At 20.6% G+C, this 15,368-nt stretch overlaps 2 protein-coding genes across 2 annotated transcripts in view; both read left to right on the top strand.

Moving 5' to 3' along the window:
• The window catches only part of SRAE_X000062700 (Poly-glutamine tract binding protein 1), a gene marked incomplete at both ends in the record, with an annotated part of 5,237 nt that extends 1,868 nt beyond the window's left edge, over nt 1-3,369 (top strand). The window contains 6 exons of the mRNA XM_024644993.1: nt 1,137-1,276; nt 1,331-1,487; nt 2,035-2,439; nt 2,502-2,652; nt 2,940-3,046; nt 3,092-3,369. Of these exons, the coding sequence (XP_024510496.1) occupies nt 1,137-1,276; nt 1,331-1,487; nt 2,035-2,439; nt 2,502-2,652; nt 2,940-3,046; nt 3,092-3,369 (1,238 nt within the window). The remainder of the gene's footprint in view (nt 1-1,136; nt 1,277-1,330; nt 1,488-2,034; nt 2,440-2,501; nt 2,653-2,939; nt 3,047-3,091) is intronic.
• A 1,885-nt stretch (nt 3,370-5,254) lies between these two features.
• On the top strand, nt 5,255-7,055 carry SRAE_X000062600 (Acetylcholinesterase; the record flags this gene model as incomplete). Its single annotated transcript, XM_024644992.1, has 2 exons — nt 5,255-5,356; nt 5,397-7,055. The coding sequence occupies 2 exons, from the start codon at nt 5,255-5,257 to the stop codon at nt 7,053-7,055; spliced, it is 1,761 nt and encodes a 586-aa protein (XP_024510495.1).
• Between the last annotated feature and the right edge of the window lie 8,313 nt (nt 7,056-15,368).

The raw sequence follows: 15,368 nt of genomic DNA, 5'->3' as shown, positions 1-15,368 counted from the left end.
CATCATTGTTTTGGCAATTCATTCAAATATAAGAGAGAACAAATTAACTTTTAATTGCGTTATCTTTTAGATAGTATATTATTAACTTCTAACACTTTGTATGATTATCTAAATTGTAAAAATAATTTATTTTAACAAAAATTCTTATTTAAAATATATTTGCTATTTATATTTTAAATTATAAAAATACAAGAAACAATTGACTAATCACCTTTTTATTACCTATCATTTTTGCTTCATTTTATTCATAAACATGATACATATCTTTTAAATACTTTTTTATTTTTTATATATTTTTTTCTTATAAAAAAATTAAATTTTTAATTTAAATAGTAAAAATAAATGCTATATTATAATTAATTATTATGTTATATGAAAATTAACATTAATACTATCATTTAAAAATATTGTAGTTTTACAATACCACTTAATTTATGTTATATAATTCATTTGTCAAGAAATAACAAGACATTATAATATTGATATACAAAAGTTTTCCTTAAATAGAAAGTTTAGCAATTGATAATGGAATTTTTCCAATATAAAAGTGTCAAAATAAATTGTTATTTAATTAGAAATTTTAATTTTAAATTATTACGTATAAAAATTTTTTTATAACAAAATAAAAATAGACTAATTTTAAATTTTTCTTGTAATATAGATATTAAATAATTTAATTATAAATATTAAATTATAATTATATTTCTATATTTTTTTTAGTTATGATTATAATAAAAAGAACTTTTAAATTTATTATAACTTCATTTATTACTATGATACTATTCACAAACGTTATCATAATAAATAGGATTAATTTTTATTTCTTTTATTCGCAGCATTTTTATTAAAATATATATAATATTAAAATAAATTTGTTATAACAATGATAGTTAGTTTGTAGAAGTATGATTAATATACTTGGATAGAATATAATATTTAATTTATTTACTACTTGCAAAAGCTGTTTTTTTTTCAAAGTTTACCTCTTTTTTATTGTGTCCTTATTATTAAAAATTTTGTTTAAATTTTTTTTTATTTATAGATTGGTTTTATAGTAACAATAATTTATACTTTCTATTAACCTATTATTGAAAGAATAAATAAAATTAAAAGAATGAAATTTATTATTTTTTAAGTATTTATTTTACCAAAAAATAATGTTGTAGCAGAAAATTTATATTCACAAGATAAAATACAAAGAATTGTTGAAGGACCCGTTAATACTACTGCCTATGTTGGTGATACAGTTATTTTAAAATGTCATGTTGAAAATCAAGTTAGTTTATATTTTTTTTTATTTTTTATTAATATTTTTAATTTATAATAATAGGAGGGAACAGTTCAATGGCTTTTTGAAGGTTTTGGTTTAGAAACAGAAAGAGATCTTCCAATGTTTTCACAATTTAGAATGGTTGAAAGTCCAATGAAAGAAGAATATGATTTGGAGATAACAAATGTTATAGGATGGGATGATGGTTTTTATGAATGTCAAGTTACATCATCAAAAAATAATAATAATTTTGAAAAACTAAACCAGCTTATTTAGAAGTTCTTAAATTACCAGAAGATTATGAAATTTTTTATAATTAAAGGCTAGGAAAAAACATAATAATGGTGATTTTATTTTTGCAAAAGAAGGTGCTCTAACACAAGAATAATGTTATGTATCAAAAACTCATCCAACACCTAAAATATATTGGGCAATAACAAAATCTGGTACATTAGATAATATTCTTTCATGGATTGGTGATGATATACCAGATGATATATTTAGTAAATATTTTACAAATTCATCCTTATCAATACAATCTGGTCAAACACACAAAAACTCAACATTGAATTCTAAAAAAGATTTTACTATTTATTATAATATTAATATAATGATTGATTCAAAATTAAATAATATGAAATTAACAAATATTATTTTTTATCCAGCAATTAATGATCCACAATTATGATTAGGAAAAATAAATATTTTATATAAACCACAGGTACATGTCATAATTGATAGTGATAATGATATTTTAAAACAAGGTGATGAAGTTAGACTTATATGTAATGTTAATTCAAAACCAGAACATAGTGGTAAATATACATGGTATCATAATAATGAACTTCTTAAAAAAGCAACAAAAAAAGTTTTATATATTGAACATCTAATACCAGATGATCATAATTCACGTTTTACATGTCGTGTAAATAATGCATTAGGATCTGGTTCTAATACAATATTATTAAATGTTAAATATGAACCTAAATTTATTAGTTCATCACAAGTAAAAATTGTTAATCAAAATGAAATGGCAAAATTTTATTGTGAAACACATGGTAATCCAAAACCTAGAATATATTGGAGAAAATCTGGTGATGAACAAATAATACATAAAGATTCAAATTTTATAATTAAAATGTACAAAAATGGCAAACAGTTGAATATTAGTGTGTAGTTACAAATAATGATTTTAAATCAGTAATACTTTCACATAATTTATTTATTGAAGGTGATCTTCAAGTACGTGCAAATGATACAGTATTTGTTAATCATGAATCAATAGCAACATTATCATGTGAATTTCATGGATATCCAAAACCTGGTGATATTATATGGACATTTAATGGTGAAAATATTATCACTGGTAGACCAAGTAAAAGGTTTAATGTTATTTAAATTGATAAAAATTATGGTGTTGATAGTAAATTAATTATTTATGATGTTGAAAGTAAAGATATAGGTAATTATAATTATAAAGCTTCAACAATATATACAACTGTAACAGCAACTATTTATTACGTTAATATACTTTTATGTATAAAATATCAGGATTAATTAAAAAAATTGATTTCAATTTATTAATAACACTATTATTTATCATAATTTGTGTAACTGTTTTAATAATTATATTTGGATTATTATATTGTTTATATATTAATAAATATAGAAAAAAGAAAACAGTATATCGATTAAGAAATAAAAAACATGTTGGTGATATACAAGTTGAGTGTGCTGCTGTTGATGATATTACTTTTGCTTCTGAAAAATTATTACGTAATAAATGAACAAATTCATTTGGTACATTAACATATAATAAAGTATATAAGTCAATAAATCAAAATAATCCAGATTTAGATTTTAATGACAGTTATGGACAAGAATCATATCAATCTGGTTATCCAGTAGCATTTATTACAACAGATACTAATTCAAGTCAAACTACAACTATTCTTAGATATGATTGTAATATATATGATAATAATACAACAAAATTTTGTAGTAATGATAGAAATAAATTTATAAATATGAAACTTTTAAGAGAAATTGTAACAGCTGATAATGAAAGTGGTACACCATTATTAATTTCATTGTGTTAATAATATTAATATAAATCAAAGAGATAATCTTGATAGTAGAATATCCACACATGTTTAAGTAATAACGGATGAATCTTTTTTTGACAGGTATGTTATTTTTTGCATAAAAGCATTTGTAATTATATTATTTATACGTTATGTTGTTATTACTATCCTTCAATAGGAAAAAAAAATTATTGTATGTTTTAACAAACTTTTAAACTTATCTTTATATATTGTTTTGCCTTAAAAAAGTTTCATGTCACAAAAATAATTTTAAAACATCACATTTTTGTAATACTTAAATTTTCAACTTTTTATAAAGGACGGTGATAGTATATGAATTGAAACTTTTTTCCGTACTTTGTGGTTATAACCCCGCCATTTACTGATTTAATAAAATTAACATATAAAAATTTTTTTTTTTTGCATATTAAAATATTATATGATAATTTCTTAAATTTTATTAAATTAATGAAAAAAAATAAAGTTTGATATTTGATTTTTTTAATGAAAAATGATAATAAATTAATGGAAAAAAGGTAATTGATATTTGATTTTAGTAAATATTTTTATAAACAATATAAATTGCATTTTTTTGATAAAAAATAAAGAAAAAAAAGATAATTGATTTTTAATTTGTACTAAATATTTTTTTTCTCAAAATTATGGACATTATAAAATGTCGCTAAAAATAGCGTAGGAATATTGTTTTGAAGCAATTTGCAGGGAAACACGGAGAAGCATGTTAGAAAGCAACATGTATGAATTTACATGGAGGAAAAATAATAAAAATAATGAATTTGAGTCTATTTTAAAAGACATTCGTTTTTTTTGTGAATTTTTAAGTGAAAAATAAAGTTTTTTTTTTTAACTTTTTTTTTAAGTTACAAAAGGGGATTGGATAGGGATCTCATTCCTCAAAATTTTATAAAAAAAAAGGACACTTCTGAGGGGAGTTATGGGTATTTAAAAATGGCGGAGTTATAACCATAAAGTATCCTTTTTTTTAAATTTAATTGCTAATCTATGTTTTATTTTATTAATTTTTATAAAACATTTAATGAAATTTTTTTGTTAATTATTAATATATAAATATAAAAAAGAAATAATATATAAATTGAACAGTAATAATTTAGTATTCAATAAATATTAATTTAATCTCAGATTATTGATTTTAAAAATTAATTAAATATAAAAAAATTATATTTTATTTTAAAAAATTTAGCACTTTATTATATTAAATAACCTTTTATATTGTAATTTATGAGCACTGTAAAATATTTGTAAAAAAATTACAAAATATAAAATATTAGTCAAAATTATTTACATTTAAAATATATAAAAAGGTTTATGTTGATATTCTTAAATTATTTTATTACAATAGCATTAATAGTGTATTACATAGAAATAAAAATGTTTTATGAAATGGTAATTTATAAAGTATGACAAGTTTAAAATAAAAAAAAAATTAACATGTTATTAACAGTAAAATATTTTAAAAATATATCTTTCTTTAATTTAAAATTTCTTTCTAAAACAATCATGATTTTTTAATATTTTTTTTCTATAAATTTGATTTACGCAAGCATTGTATTTAATTTTATAGTCTTTATCTAAAAGAAATTTAAATAGATAAGAGAAAGTAACAATTTTATGATATAAAACAAATTATACAATTATTCTAATATTAAAAATATATAATTTACTAATAAAATTTTTAAAAATTTTATTGCATGATACAGTTTTAAGTTATCTTTGAATAAGTAAATATTAAAAAATAATTTATTTCAAAAATTAAAATTTTGAAAATATCATTAAATGGTGTGAATGTAAGGTAAATAAAGTTTAATATAAATACAAGAGCAAAATTAAATATTTCACAAAAAAAAATTATTTTTTAAAAATGAAATTTTTCTATTATTTAATATTTTTATTCAATTTTGTAACATGTGAAACCGGAGATATAATAGAAACATATTATGGACCGATTGCTGGACAAAAAATTGCAAGTTATTTTGATTAAATTTTATAATAATTTATTATAGACAGTATTAGGTGAAGAAATGACTGAGTATTTAGGAATTCCATATGCACAACAACCAACTCACTTTTGGAGATTCCAACCGCCATATGAATTAGAAAAAAATCGTTTTAATACAACTTATTATGCAGTTCATAAAGGTGAAGGATGTCCACAACTTATTAGAGAAATGGGTTTTGAGGGATATGATGCATCAAATCCAAAAAATGGAACTGATGAAAACTGTCTTAAATTAAACATGTGGGTTCCAAAAGATGGAACAAATATGCCAGTTATAGTTTTTTTCCATGGTGGAAGTTGGACAGTAAGAACTGGTAGTGCTGATAAATTTAATGGATCTGTTCTTGCTTTAAAAACAAAATCTATTGTTGTTGTACCTAATTTTAGACTTGGATTTTTTGGTTTTGCTTATTTAAGTGGTGAAGATGGAATAGAAGGTAACATGGGATTATTAGATCAACAAATGGCATTAAAATGGATTAATAGAACAATTGAAAGTTTTGGTGGTGATAAAACAAAAGTGACTATTTTTGGAACAAGTTCTGGAGCGTCATCAGTAGCAGCTCATTTATTTTCCAATAATAGTAAACCATTTTTCAAAAGAGGAATAATGAGTTCTGGTACTATAACACATTTTATGACTACAGTTTCAACAGATATAGCTGACAAGAATACTAGAAATGTTTCAAGATTGGTAGGATGCATTACTGATGAAAATGAAAAGACAATAAAGAACACAGAAATTTTAGAATGTTTACGTAATAAAACTGTAGAAGTTTTGTTAGATGCTGCTAGAAATGTTAGTGCTCCTGGTCAAATGCCAACACCATTTCCTTTTATGCCTATTAATAACGATACAGTTTTTTTCAATGGAAGTATTAATGAAATTTATAAGAAAAAAGAATTTAATACAGATGTTGATTTGATGCTTGGAAGAACAGCAGATGAAGCAACATTTTTTATGGCAACTGGTTTCACAAATAATAGTAAATTTGGTTGTTATTTTTATCCAAATAAACTTGCTAATGACACTGATAATCAATGTGATATGAATAGCACACACTTTGAAAATCTAGTTCAATTTGGGGGAAAAATATTAGGTTTTGACGAAACAGAAACTAATGAATTAATAAAAATTTATAATGAGTCTGCTACCACATATACTAACAGATCTATTAGAATTTTATCTGATTTTATTTTTGATTGTGAACTTTCTAGATTTGCAATTACATTTGCAAATGCTTCTACTGGCAGTGCTTATTTTTATGAATATAATAGACGTTCACCAATAAACCCCTGGCCACAGTGGACTGGTGCAATGCATGGAGATGATTTAATTGATATATTTGGTATTCCATTTAGACATCCTGATAAATATGATGACAAAATTTTGCAACATGAAAAAGTTAATTCAGAGCATGTAATGTGGGCTATAGGTAATTTTACAAATTCTGGTAATCCAACAACGGTATGGAAAAAATTAGATGAAAATAATTCTGAAGCTCTTGTATTAAATGGAGAATTAGGGCAAACAGAAACAAGTCTACAATATAAAAATGTTACACCATCAACATGTACTGAATTTTATAAACTTATTTCTAAATCTTATCAAAGGAAAATGATGTTAAAAACTTTGACTACAACACCACCAAATTCATTTTAGTAAGTACTGAAAATTGTTTCTAAATATATTATAAAAAGCAGTACACATTCTACGTTATAATTCCCTTTAAAAAATAATAACTTTTAATAATATTAATTTTAATTATTTTATTTTATTTATTTTGTTAATTAATCTTATTTACTTGAATTTTCTAAAAAAATATTAAATAAAATTTTTTTTTTTATTTCTTAAATACTTATTTGATTATTATTCATTAACTTTTTGTTAAAAGTATAAATTTATTTATATTATTCCAGTTTAAAAAATATACTTTTTTTCGAGGTCGTATATACTCGAACAGCAATTTGGTTATATATAAATAGATAAACGTCTGAACTCATATAAAAAAAAAAGATAAAATTGTGTAAACCACTTTTAGCCTACTTTTCACTTTAAATTTTAAATAAATTTTTACTTTTACATATTTTGTTAGCCAAAATTTCTAACCTAGCGCTCATAACTTTTTACGGAGTCTTAATTTGAAATTATCTAAATTTAGAGCTAGTTTAAGTAAATTACACAATTCGAATTTTTAAAAACTACATTTACTGTAAAATTTATATATAAAACAATAGTTTTATAATCTTTTGTTACTTTTCGCAAAAAAAATTACTTATATTAATTTTTTTTAGATAAATAAAGAAAAAAGTTAATAGATATATAAAATTTTTTACATACAAGCTTGAACGTGCTTGAAATTTATTTTATTTTGGATAAACTTAAATAAACATTTTTTAAATATTTTACCTTTAAAATATAAAAATTATTATTTAAATTTTTTAAAAAAAAAAATTATGTATATTTTTTATAAATATTTATTGAAACAAATTTATGGTTTGTTAGATTAATAATAGCAAATTATTTATATTTTTTTTCTTTTATTTAACTTTTTAATACTAAAAGATATCAATTTAACATTTTTTTGAATTCATGAAAAATCTTGGTTTATCTTTTTTTTTCACAAAAATTAACAAAATTAATAAATTTAAAACTTTATTTTATTGAATAAAAAATTTTTTTTTTTTAATTTAAAACACGTTTCTTGAGAAATTCGAGCAACTCGAGACAAGCATTTTTGCAATGTCCCTATTTTTTATGCTTAAATTATGTACTTAGGTAAAGTATAACCTGAGGTAAAATTTTAGCCTCATAGCTCAGTCGTGCGCAGCGCTGGAGCTATTTGTTTGCAAGTATACATTTTTAGTTTTTTAATTGTATCTTATTGATATGCTAATGAAAATATGACTTTATATACCTCGTTTTTCACCATTTTTCATGATCTTTTCAACTAGCTACATAGATTTTAAAAATTTTTGTCCGAAAGTCATCAAAATTGAAGATTCCCTGTTTTGGAAATATCAAAAATGAATTCAACGTTCTTGATAACCCCTAGATACGCTTTCACCATATTTGGATTTCCATGGAAAAAAAAGTTATTTATAAAAAAGTTTTAAAAAATAACACGTTTATATGCTTAATTTTTATATTAGGTTGTCCCACATGAAATGTTGTTTTTTTTGTTAAATTTTTAAATGCGCGTAACTCAGTGGAAAATTAATATTTTTTCTTCTAATAACAGTCATTAGATTCACCAAATTGTTTTCTATCGTATAACTACCTTTTCAAGCGTTTAGAATAAAAACTTTAAAAACTAGAAGCGATAGAAGCTTCAAGGGCAGATTCTAAGGGCTTATCGTTTTTGAAGAATTTCTTCTTTAAGAATGATTCAAATTTTAAAAAAAATGAGGGTAAGTGAGGGCAAGGTTAGGGATATATTTTGGGCAAAAGAAGAATTTTTTATTTTGAATCCTTCAGTTTTTGAAGCATGGTTTCCGAAATCTATGAAAGAGAATTTTTTATAAAAATTAATTAGCTGTTTATTTTTGCTAAAAAGATTTGTCCTAGGGCTATTTTTATTAACATTTTTTTAAATTATGCACAATTGGATTCAGTTTTCATAGTTTCAACAAGTTTTACTAGGTTTCATAGATCTCCAGTGCACAATTTTTTTTAAAATACTACCATATTCCTGTTTTAAGATTTATTGTAGTTTTTAAGACAAAATTTTTATGAAACTATAATAAAAAATGGATACTATTGCTGCTTAGAATCCAATTCTTTTCATAGGTTATGTTTCATTTTAAAAATGAGTCATTTTTACTCTCAAAAGTTAAAAAAAAACAGACATCAATACGATGAATTGCTTGCTTTATGTCACCCCCTGGCAATACCTTTGACCTTTCTTTTTTGAGTATCTATTTAGCTACAAATGGTTAGAAACTTTAGATTTTGAAACATCTGAAGCTTCAGATGTCCTTCTGACAATTTGTAAAAAAATATGCTTTAAAATCGTTCTTCATGACGCTTTTATCAAAGAATGAAATTTTTCTCCATGCTGTGCATTCTCAAGCTTCTTTTTTCCCACCCTGAATCTTTATAAAAAATTTTCTTTGGTAGAAGCATTGACAAGATTCACCTCAAAAACATTATCAAAAATTTTTTCTATTTTTGCTTCATTTGTCCTTTTTTTAACTTCAAAAAGGAAAATGTTAGGAAATCGACGTTTAGAAGGCTTTGTAAAAAACTAAATTAAAAATAATTAAACTTTATATTTTGGCATAATCTTTATATCATTATGTAGAGGAGATTCATAGAAATCTAGCAAATATTTTAGAATTTTTAAAACAAAGCTAGTTATTAATTAAAACTAGCTGTAAACGTCGCGCATTAAAAAAACAACATTTCATATGGGACAACCTAATAATAAAAATTTTTAGCATTGTAATATTGTTTTTTTTTTAAATTATTCATTAAGTTAATCTTTTTAAAAAATGGTTTTACATAATTTTTGACTAAAAAAATTATCTTTTAGTTACAATCTTTAACACAAGATTTACCAGAGCAGTCATTTTGACTGGTCATGCAATTTTAATTCAAAATTACAACTAATTTAATAAATTGATTTTAAAAATTATGTTATCAATTTTGTAGCTATAAGTAGAGAATACATTTTTTAAACTTAATGTTATTTTATATATATTAGTAAGAAATATAATTTTTGATATTGACACTTATACCAGTACCAGTCATTTTGACTGTTTTTGGTAAAAATAGGTTTATATAAATAGACGGTAAATCTAGTGTTAAATATCAGTAACCAATAAAATTATATATTTGTATTTTTTTTATTAATATATTAATTATTTTTATTTTTATTTTTTTTTACTTTTTCCTATTTTATTTTAATTGCTAGTAAAAATATATTGTTGATAAATTTATAAAGCTAATTAGAAAAGCATTTTAAATCATTTTATACTTTTTAAATATTTATATTAAGTATATTAAAAAATATAATTATTAATAATATTCTATTTCTTTAACAGTTACATCCTTTTTGATATTTTCTTTAGAAAGAAGAAAAGATGTAATAAATTTTTTTTATGATAAAATAAATGTAAAACAAAATTATTTTTATTAGTTTTTTTTACTTGACGTTAAAAATAAATATTTAACAATTTTGTAAAAAAAATAAAAAAATGATCTAGATAATTTTTGAAACTATTTAATATTTTAATTATGCGCTATAAAATAAAAATATCAAATGGTGTTCTTTATATGTATCAAAAAAAGGTTATTTTATTAAAAATGGTTTATCTTTATTAAGCAATCTATCTATTTTATCTATAACAAAAATACATATTTTAAAAAATTGATAAATTTAAAAAATTATAATTAACTAAGAGTGTATAAAAATAAAAAACGTCTATCATAAAAAATATCATTGTTTGGTGTTAAAAATTATTTTAAAAATTTTGTAATATTCTTTCTATTAAAATAAAAAGTTATTTTAATGTTTAACGCATTTCACCATTTGAAAGTTGTTCAAGACAATTATAAGCTCCAATAATTTCAATTGATTGTTAAAAAATAAATAGTAAATTGCATAGCTTACTTATTTTAAATATATAGATTATTTTTTTAGTTTACAAAAAATAGAAACAATTTAAAAAATTTAAAAATTTGTTTTGAATGCAAAAAAAAAACTTATTAATGCAAAAAAATAAGAGAAACTTAGCATTAATTGAAGTAAAGAAATTCCACATAACTTAAAAAATTATGTTTTAACACCAACTGATTTTTTTAAGCTTATTCAAATATAGAGGATTCTATATATATTACCACATTACAAAATTTTAGAAACTTTAAAAGCTAATAAAATAGAAAACAAAAGAGTAATAGCAGACGTTGGATTCAAAGCCAAAAGGTTTAATTTATGGGAGTAATATAACATTGAGGATGTTAAAAAAATATCGCAAAATGTCAAAAAAATTAAAAATATAAAAAAAAAAGTTATAAAAACTTAAAATACAATGCTAGAAATTTTTTTTTTTTATAAAAGTAAAGCATATAGACGTGTTATTTTTAAAAACTTTTTTCTCCATGAAAATCCAAATATGGTGAAAGTGCATTTAAGGGTTTTTAAGGATGCTGAATTCATTTTTGATATTTCCAAAACGGGGATCTCAATTTTGATGACTTTGTGATTAAAATTTTTGTATTGAAAAGTTTTTAAAATCTATGTAGCTAGTTGAAAAAATCATGAAAAATGGTGAAAAATGAGGTATATTAAGTCATATTTTCATAGGCATATTAATGAGATACACTTAGAAAACTAAAACATTTACTTGCAAACAAATAGCTCCAGCGCTGCGCACGACAGAGCTATGAGGCTAAAATTTTACCTCAGGTTATACTTTACCTAAGTACATAATTTAAGCATAAAAAATAGGGACATTGCAAAAATGCTTGTCTCATATTAAAAAAATTGCTCGAATTTCTCAAGAAACGTGTTTTAAATTAAAAAAAATTTAAAATTATATTTCTTTCGTTTTTTATAAAAAAACCAAGTGTACATTTAGCTTACGATTGCTCGCAAAACACGATGAACTTGATATTAATAAATTATCTAATTAAATTCCGCTGTAATATAACAAAAATTTTATTATAAATAATAATTGTAGTTTAAAAGTTTATAAACTTTAATTTTTTCTATAATTTTTCTACATTTATAATAAAGTTTAAATTTTATTATTTTAATTCTTTGCTTAATTTTTCTAGATACTTTTATATTTTTATCTTATAGATTAGAAAAATAGAATAATTTTTAATAAATAAAAAAAGAACAAAATGAACTTAAAATAATTTAATAACTTTTTTTATAATTGTGATTATTTATGCTATTACGGCTATCATTGATATCTTTCTATAGATAAATTAAAAAAAAATTTTTTTTCAAGTTTTTATTATTTGTCATTATAAGAGAACGAGTAAAATGGTTTATATGATTAAAAAAAGAATTTTTAAAAATTTTAACATTAAAAATTTTAATACTTGAATTTAATATTATCTTTAATATAAATAAATAAGTTAGTTATATATTGTCTGTTTGAAAAAAAACCATTATTTTTATTAATGTAGTATATTAAATTCATACAATATAAACGCAATATATATCACACTTTTTTTTTGTTATATTTTAAAAAAAAATTGTTTAAGAAGAAATTGATAACAATGTTATTAAGATAGATTTTTTAATTATTATAAAATTTCTTTTTGAAAATATGTTAAAAATTGTATAGTGTAAAATTTAATAAATAATGTTGCAATTCTTTAATTGAAAGAATTAAATTGTGGTAACAAAATTTATAATTGTCATAAAAATATGTAAATTTTAAATTGTATTCAAATTATAAATTTAATATTCAAATTTTTATTGTACAAATATCTTTCGTTAATTAAATAAAATCGTTTTTGTTTAAAATAATATTCGTATTAAAAATTCAAATGACGGTTGTACAAACACTCCAGAAACTACTGGATACCCACAACAATAATGATATATTATATATTTTATAATTTGTTTTAAATAATATTAATTATAGTTGGTGACGTTATTTTTATACAAATTAAGATAAAGTTAGTGTTTTTTATATTTAAGGTAATTTTTTTTTTAGAATAATTGTAAATATTTCAAGATAATTTCAATTTATTGATAATATTTATTTTATTCTTTTTTATTGTATTTTTTTATCTTTTTTTTTCGTTTGTTATGTATACATCAAAAAAATTGACATAATTTTACATTTCTCAAGTGTTTTTTAAAACAGTGTATAATTCTAATAAAATATATCATTATAATTTGAAAAGGTTTTTAAAAATATATAAAATTCATTGCGATAAGATTATTTTTTTAGAAATATTACATTTTTGATTAATTTTTTGCCTACATTTTAAAAATAAAAACTAATTTTAACGTTTAAACATTTATGCAAAAATGAAAATAATGAATATAACAATATATATAAATTACTTCATAACCTAAACGTTTTCATATCTTAGTTGTATGAAAATATCGTTTTATTACCTAAATCCTTCCATCTAATCCAATAGATTCATATATAAATTGGTATTAGATTTTTTTAACAACGTTAGAGAAAATGATTAGAACAAAGATACAAAAATAAGAGAATTAAATTAAATTAGCATTAGATCTTCATGTTCTATGCTTTCCTGGGAATGATTAGTTATTTCTTACTTCCTTTCCTTTTATTAGTCTGTTCTTACTCCGCTTCAATGCCAGGGCATTACAATAAGCAAATATTTTATATTTTATATTGAAATTTCGAAATATTTTTTTGTAATATATTTATGCATATTATGTATAGTTTTTTCTTAATAAATATTTTTAATACATTAAACATTTACAAAATTAATATTTTTTTTCTCCATATTTTACAAATATAGAATATTTAACTTGAAATATATTTTATAATGTAATGTAGTTAAATGTATGTATTGTTATTTTATGTAATAATAAATTAACTTCAAAAACGAAACTATTCTTTAAAATTATACTTTACAATTGATTTATTATAAATTATAATAATTTATAAATTTACCTTAAATATTTTTGCAAAATTTTGTGCTTTTGTAGAAAAAAGTAAATTAATTTATAACATAGTGCTAGTAAATAGCATTTAAAAAAATTTTTTTTTTAAATATGATTTTTTCAATTTCTTATGTATAAGATATCAATATTTTTTCTTGAATTATTCTTTAAATTGTAAGCTACAAAAATTGTCAAAGATATTTCTTTCTTTTCTTCAATAACTTATTTTCAACTTAATTTTTTTGAAAAAACAACCAAAAATTTCTGTATTTTATTTCAAAAACCATTTTATTTTTTCAATAAAATATTGTCTCATTTAAAAGAATATTAATTATTGCATAACTCAAACGTTTTTTATTATTTAAAATTTTGCAGTTTAATTGATAAATTAAAAATAAAATGTTTAAAAGTTGTTATTTTCTAAGTGCAATAAAGATGGAAAAAATTTTTTATATTAGACTACAATATTTGCTCTTGAATTTTTTTTAAATTTAAACAAAAGTTTACATTTTATGATAAGTTTTTTGTAAGATGTCAATTTTTTCTTAAACAAAGCTGATAAAATTTGCTCCACCATTTTTTTTAATAAAATGTTACTTTTAAGTGGTTTTTTAAACTTTGAAATAAAAATCTAATTTTGCTTATTTTTCAAGAAAAAAATCTTTGATTCTAATGAAAATAAATTCATTTAAAAAAATATAAAAAAATGTCTTTTTTAAAAATTTCAAGAACATAAACAATTATAGAAGATTAAGAAAACTGAAAAAAAAGGAATTTAAATTTTCTATAAATAAGTTTTTTATTTTAACAATTAACTTTTTTTAAAATGTTTATGGCACATTTAAAAGTTTAAAATTTTTGAAACTTTTTATACAACCTTTAAAAGCTTATAACTTTGTTTAAAATTATTATTTTCAAAGCATTAACATTAAATACGAATTCTCCAGCTATTTTTTACTCTACAGTTTAAGTTTGTCTCAGATTCACTTAAAATATCAATTTTGCAGAAATGACAATTTTGGTTTTTTTTATTTTATGCAAAAGTATTTCTAAAAAAAAATTATCTTTTTAAAAATAATTACAATGATTCTTATCAACGCATATTTTTATTTTAAAAGTGATTAAAAAATATTAAAGTATTAAATATAAACTTTTTAAAAGTTAGTTCTCGTTTTTATATTTATAGGATTTACTAAAAGTTATTTTAAAAATTAAACATTTTATAAAATTTTATATTTGTATAATTGTGGTAAGTATCAAACATTATTTTATAAACTATTAAAATCAATTATCATTTTTATATTTAATTTTTACTGTAATTTTGTAAATTCTCTCCTTTTCTATTTATCTTATGATAGAGTTTT

This window comes from Strongyloides ratti (genome assembly GCF_001040885.1).
Source record: "Strongyloides ratti genome assembly S_ratti_ED321, chromosome : X".
Classification (NCBI taxonomy): domain Eukaryota; kingdom Metazoa; phylum Nematoda; class Chromadorea; order Rhabditida; family Strongyloididae; genus Strongyloides; species Strongyloides ratti.
This window is presented reverse-complemented; position numbering and strand designations above follow the sequence as displayed.